General features: G+C 46.0%; 1 protein-coding gene and 1 long non-coding RNA gene across 3 annotated transcripts in view; one reads left to right on the forward strand and one right to left on the reverse strand.

Moving 5' to 3' along the window:
* TP63 (tumor protein p63) overlaps nt 1-10,571 on the reverse strand; it is a 103,305-nt gene extending 92,734 nt beyond the window's left edge. The window contains exon 1 of one of the 2 annotated variants that reach the window (XM_027647561.1): nt 10,422-10,571. In XM_027647561.1, the coding sequence (XP_027503362.1) occupies nt 10,422-10,483 (62 nt within the window). In that variant the 5' untranslated portion in view covers nt 10,484-10,571. The remainder of the gene's footprint in view (nt 1-10,421) is intronic. The other variant, XM_027647562.1, reaches the window with a different exon arrangement.
* A 4,014-nt stretch (nt 10,572-14,585) lies between these two features.
* On the forward strand, nt 14,586-18,572 carry LOC113949292. Its single transcript, XR_003528400.1, has 4 exons — nt 14,586-14,668; nt 15,447-15,536; nt 16,124-16,313; nt 18,165-18,572. It is a non-coding gene; the product is annotated as an uncharacterized LOC113949292 (long non-coding RNA).
* Nucleotides 18,573-20,279: the final 1,707 nt, after the last annotated feature.

The following is a 20,279-nucleotide window of genomic DNA, read 5'->3' on the forward strand; positions in this document are numbered from 1 at the left end:
CCCAGGTCTCCACAGCATCAAGGAATATTAAAAGAAAAGAAAGCAACAGCTCCAGAAATTAAATTGGGCAAGGTTATTTTCAAGAGATGGCAGTCATGAGAAAAATACAGATATTACAGGCCTTCATCACTACTCTTCTGTAGTGATTTTAGGTATTTAATAAGGAAAATTGAAGTTCTGGAGAGGCAATGGCCAGAAATCTGACCTTCCTGAGGCTTGCCCAATCAATTTCCCCTCTTTTGAGATTTGGCCATCAGTATTTTTCCTGCATTTACCCAAAACCAGTACGTACCTCAATTTGTTGCTGTCTCTTTTTTACAAGGAGCTTGCTTTCAGTATTTCCCACAGGGAATGTGACTCTTAACTATTGTCTGTTGAATTTTTGCACTGTTGAGTGCAACCAACATCTCTCAAATTTCACTAGTCTATCTTCATCACACCAATACAGAGACCACAACACAGAATGAAAAATTTATTTATTACAGATAGTAAAATAATTCATCCAAGCACATCAGAGCTTCAGAAAGGCAATCAGGGTGTGAGGAACTGGTTATTATTAGACACTGCAAGGCTCTGAAAGAAGCCAGAGCCAAGGGAAAAAAATACACAAACTAACAGAAAAGTTTAACTTGAAGCCAGGGTAGAGCAACAGGGAAAGGCCTCAGCTACATCCACACTGCTGGTCTGGCCGGAGTTCAAGGTCTGATTTGTGTATTATTCCTTACCTGCATGCAAGCACGTTTTTGAGACACGGCCCTGACCTGAGCGCAGGGCTGTCTGGAAAGGAAATGACCGTGAGCACTGTTGAGCCCAACCTCTCATTTTATATAGCAAGGAAAAGTTAGGTCTGGTCTCAGATGAGCTTTCTCCAGGCCAGTGTACCACTGAATGTCCTGAGCTCATCCCTTCCCAAGGACTGTTCACTATCAGAGCAGGTGCCAGCTGCAGGCAGTGTATCACCAAGAGAACCTGAGAGAAACCCCCAGATCAAGGGTTCGCCATGGGGGCCATCCCCCAAACCAGGGACCTGCACTGTGCTGGGTAGCTGCCAGGAAGATCTCTTTGGGTTCCTGACTGATTTTCTTGTTAACACAATAAATGGAGATTATGTGGTGCAAAGAGTAACAGCTCAGGGACTACAACTAGGGCAGTGATTCTCTCGATGTGCAACAGGGTTAAACCAGAAAAACAAACAAACAAACCCACATCAATTTGTGTATCTTAAAAGATACAGTCAGGACCCAACAACATTTCACATGTAATGCTCCTGCCTGCAGAGATGAAATCATGCTCAGTGCTTCTCCCAGGGAGTGCAAGGATGAAACATCATCCAAGGAACTCTCACACTGCTCATTTACATGCTCTGGACCAAAGTATACAGATAGCACCCAGGTGAGCAGATAATAACTCATTTCAAGCACAGGATGCTCCATTTAGTGGCAGATAAACACAGAAGTATGGTGTATGGGAACTGATGGAGTGACTGCTATTAGATATGGTGCATTTATGCCGAGTCCTTCCAAGGCAACTCCCCAGAAGCTGTGAACACTCAGTGCTGCATGAAGCAGCTCTTCACCATGACATGTGTGTGCCTCATCCAGCCTGTTACAGTGAGGAAAAGAGTGGAAAAGAGGAGATTTCTTCAGCATATGCCTATGAACTTTGGAAAAACAAGTAAAACCAGCTCAAATCTTCATGTGGCTGACTGTCCTCCGTGTCCCTGGGTTAATGATGATGAGTGTATATTTGTGGGTCAGGTCCGAGGTGTTAGAGGGCTGTGCTCTGGGATCTGGTCTTAGCAGTGAGCTAAACTGAGCACCTGTCCTCACACTCCTGCATGGAACACCATTTCTAGGTGTTTCCAGCCAGCAGGAGAGAGAGTAAGGGGCTTCTTCTGCTCTTCTCCCTGGTAAGGAAGTTTCAGTTCCCTCCAAACCTTTCATGAGTGCTGGTGCCATCTGAACCCTTTAGAAAAACAAAATGAGAAATGCAGTATTCAGCTCCCTCCCACCTCTACCAAACTGCATGCATGGAACTGAATGCTCTTTTCTGGACCAAACCTAAGGGGTATTCCATACCCAGACTCCACAGGACACTAAAACGCTTTGCCAAGAATGGAGCTTCTTTTAAACTTGCTGAGATTTGAACTCTTTAACGTCTTAAGGAGCCAGATTCTCTCTCTGCCAGGATTGCCCAAAACAGCTCCAAGGATTTGTTTGCCCAGGTGCTTGGTGTGCTGCAGCTACAACCTCAAGGAAGGCACCAGGCATCCCTGCCCACCCAACAGCAGGTGTGGAACTGCTGTTGTCTCAGTCCGTATAGGACAGGTCTTCTTCAAATTTGGCCACTGTGAGGAGGTGGCAGTGAGAGGCTGGTGAGAAGACATCTCACACAGGCCTGAACATGGCCCCCCACCAAGAAGAAGCAAAGCAAGAGAAATCATGCAGCCTATGCTGATTTTCAGCCTTGTAAAACTATGCATAGCAGGACATTTAGTCATATAAATATAGTCAGAGAGCAGAGGGACAGCTATGCCAGACAGGGAACATGAAATACATGATTCTTTTTTAGAACAGGAGGGTTCTGAGACTGTATACTGCAGAAGACTCATGACATTTTGTGTTGAGCCAGGTAAGACACTTGGCTCCCTAAATTATCTACTGTTACAAAAGCCGCTTCTGTCTTTAATTACACAAACTCTTTACTCTGTGAACTGCTCAGGGGACTTACAAAGTCCCTCTCTCAAACTTTCTCTCAAAGGCCGAATTTTACAAAAATATAAAATAAATCATCACGATAACACAGAAAGTCCCTAGAACTCTTTAGAAGCAGGAAACTGTAAACAGCAACATCCTGTGTTTCAGTAAATAATTAAAATGCAAAACAGAAACACCAGCAAAGCAGATGTTAGGTGCAGATTCTTGTAATATGAATTCGGTTGAAGCTCTCACTTTTTACCCCCACAGCCAACTTGTGAAATCTGATGTGTTTTGGATATTAAACAATAACTCCCATTCCTCACCCCTGCCACCAGTGATACTCTTCTGCTAAATACCATGCAAGCTGCATTTTTCAGCACATAGCAACTCTGTGGCAGGACAGCTATTGCTAAGCCCAAGGGCAGAGAATCCTTCTGTCAAAAATTAGAGCACTTGTAGAAACCTTTCTCTGTGTCACAAAATAGCTCCAAGACAGGGCAGATGAAGGACAAAGAATTAAGAGCAGATTATAGTCCTGGAAGACAAGAACAAATGAACTGTTTATCTGGAACACTGCTGGTGTGTAAGGGAACGCTACCTGGAGCACTCACAGGATCTTTGCTTTTGTAACTATGATGGGTGCTAAGAAATTACAGGGTTGGCTCCCTATAATTTTATCAATACATTGCTACACCTAATGTGATTTATGATTTTTGCTTGTGATTATCTTAAAGCTGTAGCTCCTGGAGTGCTATGAAGACAGAGTCTCCCTTTCCATCAAAACCAGTAATGACGTTTCCAATCTGTATATTTTAAGAGGAAAATTCACAAATATGAACAACAAAACTTGGAAGACAGTGTAAAGAAATTTTGTTGTCTAATATTGAGATTTTTAATCCTGTTATATTTGATCATCTAATGCCCACGTTAACTCTCAGAGCCAACTGAACTTCTATTTCATACCTGTCACAGCCACCTCACAGACCCTGCTGACAGCAAGCACAGCAATCCCACTGTTGTGCCTCACCAGCTCCTGCTCCCAGGTGTAGAGGCAGACACTGCTGGTGATACACAGCTGAGCCACTGCTGTTTGCAGCATCCAGCTCGCCAGCACACTTCAAGCTTCTTTCCATGCATTTGTTCAGCATACAGTGACTTTGGTGCATATCAAAATCACTAAACCAGACAGGTATTGAACCTCCAAGGGCAAGGTTTTGTAAGCAGACTTATTTTTATGTTGCAAAGAACCTACTGAACCCCTGATCACTTACTGCAGGGTTTCCCCCTTCTCACTCTTGGAGGTGGCTGTTCTCTTTATAGCTCCGTGCACTAACCGAATTCCCCTGGCTTATGTGCGTCGGTATTTGTCACATCAGGCCACCTGTGGCATTCAAACACCTGACTGGAAATGACTCAGCAGCAAAATCCTGTGGGGAGATGATCTGCTCCACAGTAGTAAGTGATTATAAACAAGCACCAAAAACTCCCAAGTAAGCCTTATGAACAGATACAGATTTTTCCATGAAGCTATCTAAGCAGATGTTATCTATTATCAGCAGAGCTAGTCAAACAAACCCCAGAAATCTACTATAGCAAAACATTTTCCTTCTGGTTATTTCAGTGTTGATCATGGGCTAAAAAATTTTGAGGTAAACAGAAGTCAAAATTTGTATGGCATTGTAAGCATTGGCTCCCACCACAATGTCCATGTTTCATGAAGGTTTTCACCTAAGTGTAAAACTAACACAGAGCCAGGCACCAAATTGAAAGCTAAGTTTCCTTGATTTCTTCCTCATCCAAGACCCTCCTTCCTCCCCCATACCTTATGATCCCTATTGACATTTTTTTATAAAGGTTCAATACTCATTTGGACACTTGAATATCAGAAGGTTTTATTTTTCCCAAAATCAAAGCTGAACCCTTTTGCTTTTTATCAGGCCAGAAATCCTTGTGTTTGTTGATGGGAGCTACTGCGAATTAGTTTGTAGCAAAAGGTGCAATGTAAATCAGCATGGAATTATAACTTATAACATGTACCACGAACACCCTAAACACCTCTGAACAGATGAACTATTAAGAACTTGCTTCTTTAATTCCTTCAGAATTTTTGGAAGTTGAGCAAGGCACTATGAATTAGGTGTTCTCTCGTTGCAGTAAAAAGGACCACATGAAAGACTTCACATATTCTCCTTACAGTCCTTTGAGATCTGAGAAAACACAGAAAATGGTTGATTTGGTTCCACTTTAATCCTTTAAGCAGCTTTAAAAGTACCTCAAGCAGATATCTTTTTTTTTGAGAAGCCTATACTGTTTTGAAGAGGAAAAAGTGCTGTCCTTGACACTGACTGTGGAGGGGTTGCAACATCCTCGGTTCAATGAAGTCTCTGTGACATAGAGCAGGGACAGACTGGAGGAGGGCAGCAGGGATCAGCAGACTGCAGGGGCTCTGCCAGGAAGAACGAACTGAAGAAGGTTTAATCTGCATCTCTTGAGCACTGTTTTACAAAGGTTCTGTCTTCTAGACCAATCTTCTGATGAGATTGCAGTGCAGGAACAGGACAGTGACCAAAGAACAAATCTCAAGGAAGAGATAAATACCCTCCCCTCCTCACCACCAACAGTGCACCTCCCTGACAAGGTGCTGAAGGCAGCTATGCCCATGTTGGCAGCATGTCCACTGCAGAGGAGTCTGCAAAGCTCTCCTGCCAAGGAGGCCACCCTGTGAGAGTTGTTTTGGCACACGACATGCTGTCCCCTCATGTGCATCTGGCTCCAGCTGGTGTCCTTCCCCCATGGAATTTCTACCAGGGGTGGCAGCACAGCCATGAAGGTGACCACCACCTCACAGGAGAGCTCACCAAGGCCGATAGCAAAAGGACCTCCCCAGCTCCCCTCCACCTTTCCTTCCTGCACGGAGTCAATTCTGCTCCTCCAGAAGGCACCAGCTGCTCTGAGCACACCACAAGCTGCTCAGAAAAATTTCTGGCCCCTCTCTGAGTCTTTGGAAAGTACCTGCTCTATCACTGGCTGTTTCTGAAATAGATCTATACCAAGTCATGTGTCTTTTCTTACTTCAAGTCCTTCTGCCAGCACAGCAAATTTGGGCTCCCATCTCAAAGGTGAAGGCAGCAGAGATTTGTCCACCCTGTCAGAGCAGCAGTTCAGTTATCCCTCAGCAAAGCATAGCCCAAGGAAAGAGAAGAAGCATGCAAACTGCCCAAGTGCAAGGATTCTGCAGAGCCTACAGGTGGGATGAGATGCTCCTGTAGAATATGACCCTATGACAACTTAAGCAAATCTTTGTCACAATACCAACACCCAAGAGAAAGGAGAGCTGCTGGATTCACAACCATGAAGGGACACAGCACACTGCTGCCTGTAGCCAGGAGGGGTAGCCAGCCCCAAAGAGGAGAAGCCTGATGTTTCATTAGTGCTTATTAGCAAAGATGAGCATTGAGTACAGTGAGCTTTCACCTTTGTGCTGCATTGCAAGCATTAACCTTGGAGAGACTCCTATCTGATAAAGGCAGTCCGTTTACCAGCCCTGTTTGATACATGTGGGAACCAATGAAGGAAGGTGAAGTGACACATGCAATGCTCCTGATGAAAGATCTCTTTGAACCCAGGAACTCTGGCTGGCTGGAACTAGACCCTGCTCACCTAATAGATGATGCTTCCATGGCTCATCTCCTCCCCTCCTTTCCATGTCTCAACTAATTTCTGACAGTTCCCCTCATTCTCTTCTAAAAATAGATTTTTTTCTACAAGAAAAAATAGATTTTTTTTCTACAAGACGTTGTGTGATTTTTTTGGTTTTGGCAACCCACCAGAAACTCAGGACCATGTCTGAAAAGTCAGCTTTTGAGTACAGATGCTGCAGAGACCGGAGGATTTCAGAGTTGTTCCTCTGTTATTAGTGAGAATTGGGAGGCTGGACCATATCACGTTGTGCTGAGAAAACAAAGCCAGAAATGAAAGAAGAAGGAGCAGCTTGTGTGAGAGGCCTTTCATCCAAAAGGGAGGAGTGAGCCACAGTGAACACCTTCAACACACCAAGGATGCCAAATCCCGAGGCCACCAATTAGCCTGGTCATAGGGAGAGGGGGAAGCAGAGCAGGCAGGACCATAGTCCAGTGCACCAGCAGGTGCATTCCCAACAGCCCCAAAAGAAGAGACCTCCTGGTTTAAACACAGCCTAATGACCACTATTTCCAAGAACACAAGTAACTTATCTGTAAACATCACTCCCCCAACTAGGTATTAGCTGGAAGAAAAAGAGCTTTGGAGAGAGATACTAATTACATAGCTCTCAACAGCTGGACTTTGATCATAATTACAGTGCCTTCTTCATCTTACATTAGTGGCTTTCAGCTGCAGCTAGGTGGGCACTTCTTGGAAGGTGGAAATCCCGCCTGTTTCGGATAGTCAGCTCTTTTTATGACTCAGAGCTGACCTGGGTTTTCTGCAGCACAGGATGAGCTCCCACAGTACCATCCAAACAAGTAACTTAGGGGGGTCAGTGACTTGGCACTTCAATGCAGGTGCTTCTTTCATTATAGCAGCACTTTCCAAGTCCCAGGAGCCAGAGCACTGAGTGGGCTATATTCCTGATTTCAAGCATTTCCTTTTATAAGGGAAGCAGACAGAGAAAGATTTTGAGGTTTTTGCTGAATTTTAACATCTCTTAGCTCATTCTGTTTAAGAAGAAAGATGAGCACACTCAGTATATACCTTTCCAACTCTTACCTCACTTCAGACAGTCACATGCTACATTTGCATCCTTCACTTCTGGCCCAGGATGTACATCGCCATCAGCACCCAGTGTCCCTCTGCCTCTTTCTCAGCTGGACTGCAGCTCCAGCACTGCACTTCAGCACCCACAACAAGAGTGGGGTTGTGAAGGAGGAGGCTTCTGCTCTGTGGCCCAGCTGAGTTCTCTATGCTTTTCTTGTGATGTTTTGCTTTGATACCCACATTTACAAAGAAATTAATAGCCTAAGTGAGGGAGCTGGGCTGCTGAGACAGAAGCTGGAGTGGCCTAAACAATCACAGACAGCACAGATTCGAGCCACCCAGCTATTTTTCCTCATCTGTGGCACTGAATTATTGTGTTGTTTGGATATACCATTTCTCAGTGGCCTGTGAAATGATAGGCATTAAGCATATGAGCATCATAATGGCACATTAGCTAATGCTGCTCGGTGTGATCTGCATTCACCTCTTGAGAGAGGAAATCTTTTATCTGTGTCCCACATTGCCTGCTTGCCAGACAACCCCAAACTGAAGAGATTAATAGATGAAGCAACAGCTAAGGGTAAATTCGAAGCCAGAAATCTTTGAGCTAACTGGGATTTATAACTGCTTCCCCCTCCACACCAAACTACAGGGAAATATGTGTGACACTGTCCCCACAATTTGACAGGTTCCACACACTTTTCAGTATTGGGTTTTTTTGCCAACATGCCTCAGCTCAACGTTATCTGCTTGCTGGTTAGATAATTACTAGATGTAATTTTGAAGTTGCAGAGAAGCACACTGGTATTAGCTAAATAAAGTACTTTGACCACATCAAAGCAGAAGTGTTTCAAACTCTGTAAAATAAATGCAATTATGAAACTATTGAATTTTGTTAAAGCAGTCAGAGAAATGTCACCAAGCACATCATGAATAAGCAAGCAATGGAGCTTAAAGCTGAAGACTGTTTATGTCTTCAAACTGAGAAAAGTATCTCTGGGACCAGCTTTCAGCTGATTTTGACCTGTGGCAGAGCACAGTCACTTATAATTGGACAAATGCCACTCTTGGCTCATGTAAACAGACATGCATAACAGCTGAGACATGTTGTTACTCTAAGCTACATCTTGAACAGGTTTTATGACTGAGGGGTGTCACAAACTCTGTCTGTCCCGCGGCTTCCCACACTGCAGTGTTCACTTAAAAACTCATCATGCTGCTAAGGCGTGTGGCGAGGAGCAGTATTTCTACTGAAAGGCCTGACTTGCTGAACCAGGCAGATTTGAAGGGGTGAAAGGCCCATTAAAAAAATTCTACAGAATACAGCCAAGGGATTCTTTCCCCCCCCCCCTTTAATTCCTGTTCCACCGGAATGTTTTTGCCTGAGCTGCAGCAGCAATTTTCTGAACCTGTTACTTGACATGAGATCGGATGTGACTGTCAGGAGGGGCTGGTACTTTGCATTGCATCTTCATGCTTTCTAATTTAATTTTTTCCCCTTTTTTTCTTTTTCTTCATTTTCTGTTTTGGAATTTGCCCGGCTGTGGTTTCCAGCCGAGGAAACTTACTAATCTGCTAAAGACTCCACTGCTGCCAGCCTGAATCCACCTTCCCGGATGGGCACCGCCTTTTGTACTGCTCTTCTCCTGGCCGCAGGCACATCCCCATCGGGATCAGCAGGGCTGAGTGGATTTGCAGGAGATCAGAGCGTGGCTGCATGTGCCTGGCCAGCCCTGGGGCTCATGTTGTGGAAGGTCTCGCCAGGGAATCCAATACCCCGCCGGCTTCGTTCCATCTTCCTCTGCCACGGCAGCGCGGCCAAGGACCGTGCACTATTTCCCAGCTCCGCTCCTTCCCCTCTGCTGGCCCCCAAACGCGGCCCCTCCTCGCTGCCAGGTCTCCACACTCCTCCCCGGGACCTTCGCACAGCGGTGGCACCAGGCACCCAGCGGATTAAGCAGGGGATAAAAGCCCCCCCCAAACTTTGTAACAAGTCACAATAGCGGGGGAAAAAAATAGAGATCACAAAGCTGCCTGCAATGCCAAGGGCTGGGTGATGGTGGCCAAGCCCTTTCTTCAACAGAGAGCTATGCATCCTGAGTAGCCTTCCCCAGCACCCTGCAGAGGATGCAGAGTTAATAGTTAACTCTTCCAGGGATTTAATGTCTTCGTGAGACACCAGCCAGGGTTTTTACAAAACACAGACAGAAACTAGTCTTAAAACAGCTCAACAAGTGACTGCGCTCAGAGGATTTCACCTCTCCGAACTTTATGACTGGAAAAATACCATCTACATGTCATTTACATGCTTAAATATAGTATCTTCTGCTGGGGGAAACAAACAAACCGACAATGTGATACTGTGACACCTCGTGTGGACATGCTCTTTTATCTGCTGGAAAGTTATAAAACTCCGCGTAACAACAAAGCTAAAATAAGAGTGGTTGGCAGGCTCTGAGGCTGGCTGTTAGACAGAAGGAAAAAATATTCCTGGAAAATTACTTGCTCTTAGAAGGCAGTTTTTTATTTCTCTGAATATTTTAAATTTTTTATTTATCCTTTAAATACCAAAATCTCAGGGCTTGATAGTTAAGCTCATATTATCTCCAGGAGCTTTTTCATTTAAAGAAACAAATAAACACACTATAGAAAGTTAAAGCAATTCCTGTACTACCCAGAGCACAGAGTAACCTTCTGCTCCAAAACACAAGGGAAGATACTATCAGCCTTCATGTTATTTATCATATTTTTTTCCCCTCTAATGCCAAAGAGGAAAAGGGGATATCTTAAACGGATGCCTATAATTAAACAGTAACCTGTTAGAAAGCCAAAAATAATAATAAGCTCCATTGAGCATGAAGAGAGCGGCACATTTTTTCCGCATGCAGCCCAGCTGCCACCGGACGATAGCAGAAAAGTTAACAATTACACAAGACACTCAGATCAAACCTGCGATAGGAGAGAGTTACGTCACGCTCAGAGACTCACCGCTGGATGCAGGGATCAGGGTAGTACTGCAAGGTGGTGAAAGGTGCTGGTTCAAAATTCATTTCCTTTTGAGCCCCTCTTTGGGGACAAACCAAAATAAAATAAATAAATAGTTATAAAGCCAGCAGGCTAAAAGCAATAAGGTCAAGTGGTACACGAGGTACAACTTTAGAGATTTATTTTACACTTGCGAATGGGTGGGATCTCCTGGGGCCTTGGCCAATGGGATTCATCAAGTGACATGAGCATCACCACCACTCCCTCCTCGCCAGCTGGGCATCTTCTGCATGGATATTTTCCCCTCCTCTCAACATCCTTAATAAACTTTGGTGTGCGCTGGCCACACTTGTTGTTGGGAGCTCATCTGGGGCTTCTCTGAACTTCTGATCTCACCGGTCATTGGTTGCCTTCCCGCCTGACTTCACAGTTTAATTTTGGCAGCCCTTGCAATTTTTCAAACTGCTGTGGCCCCTGGTCATCCTTGTCTCCAGATGGCCGGAGTTTCCTCTGCTGGGTGCAGCGCCCGTGCTGAATTTCATCGTGTTTTAAAAGCTCTCCTTGTCAACTCTGTGGCTAGTACCTGCATATAGTTGCCTGGGGAATTTTTCAGACTCTCTCACACCACAATTCAAACAGCCTGTTGTGGTCACAGTTTCAAAAGCTGAATGACAAAATATGGGGAAATTCCTCAATTAAAATTAACTCTGAACTTTTGCTCTTCTCCCTCCCCTTCCTGCTCTCCTCCCTGCAAGAAAACTATCAGACATAATTGTTAATGTTTCCCTCTATAGATTTTTACCATTTTTTCCTGAAAAATCTTTCATTGCTCTGGTGTTCTGTAAATAATATATACATTTTCATAATTAAAAAAACCCAATATTTTCTTGAGGAGAAAATAAAAGAAAGTAGAAATCACATCTTTTTCAGCCACTAAAGCCTAAAGAAATGAGAGCAAAGTGAAGTCCACCAAAACAAAATACCAAAGAGGAAAAGCAGATCTGATTTTCCTGAAGGAACATGAAAGCAAGAAGGGATAGCTTTAATTCTCTCCCCACCACCTCCTTTTTTTTTTTTTCCTCTGTCTATTGAGTAATACAGAAAATCATTCAGAAAAGCAACCTGTTTTGTCCCCCTGTTTTTTGCCCTACCATGATTTATCCAAATAGTACAGGCTGTAAACCTATCCTGGTTTTGTGGGTTTGGAGAATGAATGAAATATGAATCAGGAGCTAAATTAAAATGGATTCCAGTAGGAAAAAAATAGCATCCACATATCTGTGCACCAGTGGGATTGCATCTTCAAGCAGACCTATACGTTTGTGTGCATGAAGAGAAGTGTAAGGGGCTGCCCTATAACTCACCTATATTTTGTGCCAATGTCAGCACAAATGCCAGCCTCTCAAGCAAAAACCAGGAACCCTCCGAGACAGCAGCGATGCCTCTTATTTTTTTTCCCCTCTGTGTTTTCCTTGTAGGAAATTTTTGTTCGAAGAATGTCACGTGGAAACATTTTCTTTGCTGCCTGTGCCAGGGTGGCAGGGGAGCTATTTCAGTCTTGACATTCTCCACCCACACTCAGCCTGATAGTTCCTAACATCTGTGAATTGTGAATCCTGTAAACTTGCAGGGCTGATCCTCGGCCAAGCCTAAGCAGCTTTCGCTAAGTGGCATTTGCCAAGGAAGAGAGGCTGGAAGTGAAGGATCTGTTTATTAACTGAAGTTAATAAACCCTCACTGCTGGACACTGATTCCTCTGCCTTGCCTGTGGAACATCAGTAATATGAAACACCTTCCCTCTCTTAGGTTGAACCCCAGAATAAACACCAAACCTTGTAACCTGCGTCACTGGGGAAGAAGTGTGGGAATCTCCAAAACAGAACCTACAAGGAAGGGGAGAGGAGGAATCATACCAGGGCTTGCACAAACACAAACTAGCCCAGGGAGCATGGCTGCAGAGGGCTGCATCCCCTTCCACTGCTGAAATCAGTGCTGTGCTGACCCCTGAGCAGCTGCCTCTCCTGATGCAGCAAATACTCCAGGCAATGGGCAAGGAGGGCCAGACAAACTCATGGTCCACATCCCTAGCCTGGCTCTGGTCTAGGCTTTGAGCATGCACCCTTAACCAAAGACATGGCAGGCAAATCATGCACAAACTATTTGATCAAGAGCTTGCGTTCATGTTCTCTTGCTTCAGGACTTGGTTTCAATAGGCACCTGTGGATATGGATAACCAACCTGCTGGGGAGGAGCATCAATCAGCAGGCTGGGCTCTGGATACACTGCTGAGACCCCATGCTTGCTCCTGGAGAAACACCAGAACCTTGTTGGATTTCTTCTACCATGCCTGTAGTGGGATTAGCTGTTACATCTCCAAGCTTGGCTTCATGGAAAGGTGGTCATGCATTGTGTGCTCTTCCAACAGCCTGGAAAAGTTTGTCTTTCCTGACAGATTTCAGCCTAAAAGACAAAAGAAGTGCTATGAGATAGATGCTGTTCTTGTGAAATCCTGCTCTACCTACTTCTCCATGGGAGCTGGAGAAGAGTCTTCCCCAGCGTGGCCTCAGTGCCAGGGCCAACACACTGGGAGCAGGGAAAGGCTCGACCATTCCCACCTGGAGACAGACCCGCTTCTGGTTTTGGCCAGTCTTCTCACCTGGCACATGCCCAGATCACACATACCAAGGGCTTTGTGAAGTACGACTGGCAGCTCCTGAAATTGATGCTGCTGGGCTGACCTCTGTCTCTAAGGGTGAAGTTGGCCTCTGGTTTTACACTACCTTAGCTCTGCACAGCAGAGTACCCCTTGGTACCCCAGACAGTAAATACAGGTCTGTTACAGCCCAAACCATCAATCCTGTGATTCTTGGTTTTAATGCTGAACACATCTAGCAGCACCGCAGTCAAAAAGAGGTAGGTAGTCTCCATCTAGCAATTCACACCAAAAGGATAACTTTTCCCAAAAAAAAAAACCCACTTAATTTTAAAAAGCAGCAGCACATAATTTTGATGAGAAATAGTTGCTTGGAGCAGGGCTCTCTTCTAACTCACAAGGTACTGACGAGAGGGGTTTACAGCAAGGACATTTCCATAAAAACTTCTAAAGGGGCCACCAACTGTCCAAGATCTGTACCAGTCCTCGTGCCTGGGACTGGGCATGTGCAAATTCCTCATGGATTGGTTTGTTTTGGCAGTGCACACAGCACCTGGCTGCTTTTCCCAGAGAACTGGACATTTTCAGCCTCCCACAGAGATCTGGATGTGTTCTGAGGTAGCTTGGAAGGTCTATCTTTGGCTTTTTCCAACTGGAAAATGGAACCATGGAAACCCACTGGCAGCAGTGCACAAAAGCCCCCTGCGAAAGCCAGCAAGTCTTCCGATTTCTCTTTTCCAATCCAAACTTCCTTCCTCCCTCCTGCTCACAGCCAACATTTAGCTGTGGGTTGATCGACCATGAATTTAGGCAGATATTCACCCTTGTAGTTAGGTTGCACCCAGCTCCTCTCAGCTGCAAGGCGCTCCTTTGCATAGCACAGTCCACAGTGGGAACACAAGCCAGAGGGTGTGTGTGTGTTTGTGTGTGAGCTGACAATACCCTATGCATAGCTGGAAGGCTCTCAGGGCTCAGTGGTATTTGGCCAACTTCATTTGCATTGCCTTAAAGAAAATCTACAGGAAGATGGAGGCCAAAATGTTCAAGAGCTGGAGATTTCAAAGGGGGTCTGAGTGGGTAAATGAGGACTAGAAAACTTCTTAATTTAGGAAGAAATTCTTTAAGAAGAAATTCTTTAAGAAGAAATTCTTTACTGGGGGGGGGTGGTGAGGCACTGGAACAGGTTGCCCAGAGAAGCTGTGGACACCCCAATCCTGGAAGTGTTCAAGGCCAGGCTGGATGGAGCTCTGAGCAACCTGGTCTAGTGGAAGGTACCCCTACCCACAGCAGAGTGGTTGGAACTAGATGATCTTTAAGGTCACTTCCAACCCAAACCTTTCTATGATCAAAGCAGCCTGGGAGTGCAGGCAAGGGGGAGCTTCTTGCAGTAGCAGACCTCAAAGGTAGTCAGCTGGCAAGGGGGCTGCTTGTGATATCCTCAGTGTTCACTGCCCTTCCATGGAGGCTTCTGTGCTGGTAGTGAGTGTGATGCTGATCTCACAGCTACAGGCACGTGTCCTGCAGAAGCAGGGCGGAAGCCAGGGTGTCAGGGATCTGTCTGGACAGCGGATTTACAGCCAAGCCCCTAGTGCTTGTGGTGAGCAGGCAGCACGGGGCTATGCGGAGGAAGCATGTGTGTAGGTGGGCAGGAATGTGGGGCATCGCTCCGCCACTGCTGCTTCCACGTCTGGGAGAGAAAAACAGCCAGGGAAACAGCTGTGGACTACTCTCCCATTACTCCTCCATGCACTCTCTCTCTGGCTTCGATTTGAGCTGTCACTGAAATTACCACGAGATTATCTTTTAGCTGAGGCAAACATTTATATCCTTGGGAGGAGACTGCTGGGGATTTATAATGGTCTCCCCATCACCACGCAGGTCAGTGCCAGGATGCCTTTGTGCAGCTCCTCTCCTGAAAAGGGTGAAAGGGAGGGGCACAGTTTCTTGACATCTCTGTGGCTCCAGTACTGTCTATGGGTCCAAGGACCTTTGAACAACTTGGAGCCAAGGAAGACAGAGAGATGCCAGCTTTCCTCTGAGCACCTTTTCAACTGCTGGTTTCAGGATTTGCCTTAAATCAGCCCCACCCTTTACATCAGGGGATGAAACATTTCATTCACAGCTCGGAGTTTCCAGGGGAGTGGTTGTGGTTGTTTTAATTTTTTTTTTAAGTTAAAATGAATTTCTTTTAAGAGCAAGAAGTCTGTGGGATATTTGGGGATTTTTTGTTAGAAAAAGTTGAAGAGAAGGAAATAATTCCCTCCTACCAGCAATAAAATGTTTTTAGCTTGGCTGTCCAAGGGAACAGAAACACACGTCAGTGTACCTTTTGAGCACACTTTCCAGTTTCAACTAAGTATTATGGATGCTTAAAGGTCTCAGAGGAATTAAGGTTTTAGGAGTTTCATAAACAGAAGCAAGCAGAGGAAAGACAATTCTTCAGTAACTCCAGTGAAGGGAAGGAGGTAACAGGAGTGTGACACTCACAGGCTTTGGAGAATCTACACGAATGCTCAATGGTGGGAAAAGCTTCCTTAAGAATTCAGATTTTGCCTCCAGCCAATCTCTGATCCTACTGCTCCAGAAGTGTCAGATTTCTGGCTTTTTGCTCATACAAACCTTCCCCCTCACCTTCCATACTGAGAGACAAGGGACAGGGAGAACAGCAAACTTAAAAAATAAATTAATAAATAAAAATACCACAATTTTACACACAATCCTGCCCATCCACCCAGTATCTTTTGTCCCTAGTGCAAAAAAAAGCAGTAAAAAAGGGCGCTCATTCCCCAGACCCTCCATGCTGGCAGTGACCTGCCTGTGGAGCACAGACCTGCTGGTGGGGGCCTGAGGGGCTGAGCCCAGGCAGCAGCTCCAGGACAACACTGTCCAACATCTGTGATCTAGGTCATGCTTGGTCACTGATGACCAAGTCTGGGCCCAGGACTGGTGACAAGTCAGTGAACAAGCAGTCCAGCAAAACCCTATAGGCACATCTAAAGAGAAGATGACAAAGGTGTGTTAATGTACTGCTGTCCATATCCTTCTCCTCAAGCTAATTCTGAACATCTCAGTGCTAACAACTGTGGACTTTAAAATACACACCGGCTTCAAACTGCCATCTGCATGTGAGTACCACACACCTGGGGCTCTGCACAACCCTCATGCTGGCCATCAACTTTTTATGTGGACTTAGGAAGAAACAAAGGAGGTGGCACTGTTCCAGCCCTGCCCAACAGCACAAGGTAAACTGCTTTCAGAGCTGTCTGGTTGCCTTTGGTGTCTCCTCTGTCACATCTGTAGTGTCAGAGCATAATCCACTCACAGTAAAGGACAGTATAGTTTGGGGATTTCCTTTGCAGTGATAAGGAATGGTTTCATGAGACACAAACCACTTATTGAGTATTTGTCCCCAGGACCTTGCCTCAACAGGAACTCAGATGACAGGGACTGTAGGACTGACTACCTCACAACAGACAAGCTGAAGTCTTCCATGTATTCACCCCTCACCATCACCTACTTTGTTGTCTTGGTCAGGACATGCTGTAGTTCTGTGCTTGAGAAACCCTGAAACTATTAATACTTTCAAGTCACCCAGAACAGTTAAAACAGGAGTCTCCCACTGCTTCCCTTTCTACTCCAACCTCACGGCTTACAGCAAAACACTTTTTACTCTTCTCCAGTTCTCCCACATGTTTATGGAGACTTCCAGCTCCCACAGGACACTTAGTGGCATCCCTTGTTTTCTCCAGGCTTTCCTGTCTTCCAGGTCCCAGGGCAGAGACTGGTGCTAAGAGGAAGCCCAGAGCACCTCTCAGCAGGTTAATTGGGTTGTGCTCTGGGCTTCCCACTAGTGCCAACTCTGTGTGTTTCTGTGGGATCACTCCAAGCCAAAAAGCCTGCCTGAGGTTGCCTTCCCTTCTAATTCCTCAGCCTCTTTATCTCACTGACCCCCCACCAAGATCCTCAAAGTTATAGTTTTCTACATCACAGTCTGATGGTAAAGCCTCAGTACAGCTATGGATGTCCCCTCTTCTGGAGACATTCCCACCACTGAGGGCCACACTGGGTCTTTTTTCTCCAGAAATGGGGAGCAGTGGGAGGTTTTGCCCCTTGTTTTCACATAGCGGGAAGGAGATGATAAAAGAGCAGACTTGAAGCTGAACATGCATTTTAGAAGCTGCAGTCTCCATTTTCTCATGATTGAGAAGTCATCAAAAAAATTAACTGTAAGGGTAATACCATCATCCAAGAGCAGATATGAACACTGGAGAGGTTTCTTTTCACTGTTACTAAAAAACAGGGCTCTTCTGTGCATGAAGAGGGAGCAAAAGGAACCAGGTCTGAGAGGCCAAAACTGGAATTTTGCTCCATCTCCCTAGACAAGCCTGATGGTTATTCATGCACACGTGAAGAAGGTAAAACACAGAGAGCAGCGATTATAGTAATAAACCAGAAACAAGGCCAAAAGGAGGCTCTCTCCCAGCAATGCCCTGACCCCAAGAGGGCCTGCCCTGTCCTCAAGAGCTGGCAGGACACTGTGCAACTCCCACAGGAAACTCCCACCACCTGAGGTGGGGAGGGAGTGACAGACCTGTGGAGCAGGGGGAAATTCCCTCCCTGATGCCAGTGCAGCTGCATCACCGTCTCCAGGCGTTCCCGAGACATAGCGGGGCCACAGCCTGGGCTAAAGTGGGGCTGGAAGCCTGAGCACTCCAGGACAGGTGGCAACACCCTGCTGTGGGGTCAGGATTGCATATCAAAGGGTTGTCAGGAGCTGTGTAGGTGGAAGGCTTGGCCTCCTCGTACAGCTGCCACATAACATGTCTGGCATTCTGGTGAGAACCTCATCACAAAAACATACAGTATCATCACGCCTGGTGGGGTCAAGCCCAGGTTGGGGACAGAAACCTCAGTGACCACATCCCTGTGGGTGAAAGCCTGCCCCAGCTCTGCTGTGCAGTGTGATGGTGGCAGAGAAGGGCAGGACCAGGAGCTCTCTGCAATTTCTCTTCAGTTTTTAGCACAGGCTCTCGCTCATCATCTCACCACAGTCCCATCCCAGAGTTTTCCCACGCTCTGCTCTTATCTCCCAGGTGTTCACATCAGAAGCCATAGAGATTGGTGCATGGACTTCAAGGATATCAGTTTCTGAAGTGCTAGTGACAGGCAGCAGCACCAGCCCAGCAGCAAATAAAAGAAGAGGTTTGCTCTACGTGAAGCAAGGCAAAAGCTTTTCTGAATCAAGTTGTCTGTAGAGAGATTCAAAGTTCCTTGCAAGGATGGCATATCCTGTCAGCCTCAATGGAAGACGCAGAAAACGCAGTAGACTGAGATTATTGCTGTGTCACTCATCTTTCACTCCCTCTAACTTTTCCTTGTGAGTCAGAGCTGAGTTGCATGTCATGTTGCTGCTATCAACCCTGCTGTTCCTGCTGTTTCCCATCTGCGTACTCCACACAAGCAGAAACCTCTCTGTCCTTTTGGCAGCTTCAGAAAATAAATCATCAATGCAAAAGCATCGGTCTCAAAAGAATTTATTCTTTCCAAACAGGATACAACAAAAACTCACTGCTTGGCTGGCAGAGCTCTAGTTCCCAGCATTAAGGCTATGTCTCTCCTGCAATCCAAGGTGCAAGCACAGCTCCTGCAGGCACACCTGAACTAATGGGATTAAAGCCAGTTCAAGAACAGTAGCAATTAAAACAAAAATCCCTAAAGCATTAACCACTAGCAATGGAAGCCCTGGTTGCAAACCTGCACATCCTCTGCTAAAGCCTGCACTTCCACACCTCCCCAGCCAGCAGTACCCAGCTCACCATTAACATGGGTGTGTTCACATAGCTAATAATTTCCCTCCTGACTATGCTGGCGATACAGTCCAAGAATGCCTGCATTTAGGGGCACAGAGGTTCTTATCCCACCTTCCAGCTTGAAAAACAGTAAGGACAGGACATGCTCAGCTCTGCTAGTCAGTCCATCCTCCTCAGGATGGAGCACAGAATCCACTTAATCAGTGACCTTACAGTACATGGGCATGAAATAAGGGTTTGGTGTCACTTAAGTTAATAAAAGCTCTTCTCCCCTCAGAGCAAAGCTCAGGAAAGCTGAAGAGTCAGTGTTTCATGTCTTTGTGGAGAAGATAATGACTTAAGAAGAGTCTCCTGCATTACCCCCATCCTTGTGCTTTGATGTTAATAGCTCATGTATGTATCCTTGAAAAAAAACAAAGCTTCACATCTGATACGATCAAATCTTTGCACCTCACTTTTTCCAAAGTGAAACAATTTCTGCTGTGACTCAGGCTAAGCACGTCATACATTGCACCCTTGAAGTAGGCAAAAGATTAACCCTCTGTCCCAGGCTCTCAGCTCAGACTTCAGCTTTTCAAACGAGGGTAATTTTCCCACTGCCACGGGGTGGCAGAAGCCAGTATTACTCTTTGTTAGGAAGTGAAGCTGCCAGAAGTGACACGCCATCGGGGTAACACCAGCTAAACGAGAGGTACCCAGCACATAGGTGATCCTACATTTTTAGAAGCCTAGACCCTCCTTCTGCGGAGATCAAACCTCTCCCGGGCAGCAACAAAAGAGGGACAGCATACAGGGGGCAGACTGAGAGCCAAAGGCTGATTTTCAAGAATCAGCCTCTTAAAAACCTCAGCAACACAACACGTTCTGAGGCAGCGCACATCTGCCGTGCAGGAAAGGGAGTTACTGCGAGTGCGCGTAACAGTGCCATCTGGTGATCCCTGCCATCTGGTGATCCCTGCCACCGGGGATCCCGGCCATGGCATTATTGGCGGCCGGGCAGTGGCGGCAGCCACCCAAAACTCCCAGTACTTGTGGGACTGGCTCCAAGGTGCTCCACAGACCCTTGCCGAGCACTGCTGCTGTTGTCTCATGGGGTGACAGGTCAGAAACACTCAATTTCGGAGTAGGGATAAGGGTGAAGGAGGATGCTTTTTATTCTCTCTGCATATTGACTTCCCTGAAGGTATGAGTTTTAGTGAAGCTGAGCTGCCCTCCATTCCCCATTCTATTTTCATCCATCAATCCTGCCTTTCGTGGGTGGCCACTGACTTTCCATACATTTTCCCAGGGGCTTTTCCAGATTCACTTAGAGGCTAGGGTCTGTGAGGGTGTGAAAACAGAGGTCAGCTCTATCTTGCAGGGGTGCACTAGCCTTGAAGAGCGAGGGTATTTTAGCCC

This window comes from Corapipo altera, unplaced genomic scaffold, assembly GCF_003945725.1.
Source record: "Corapipo altera isolate COAL_440 unplaced genomic scaffold, ASM394572v1 113, whole genome shotgun sequence".
Taxonomy (NCBI): Eukaryota; Metazoa; Chordata; class Aves; order Passeriformes; family Pipridae; genus Corapipo; species Corapipo altera.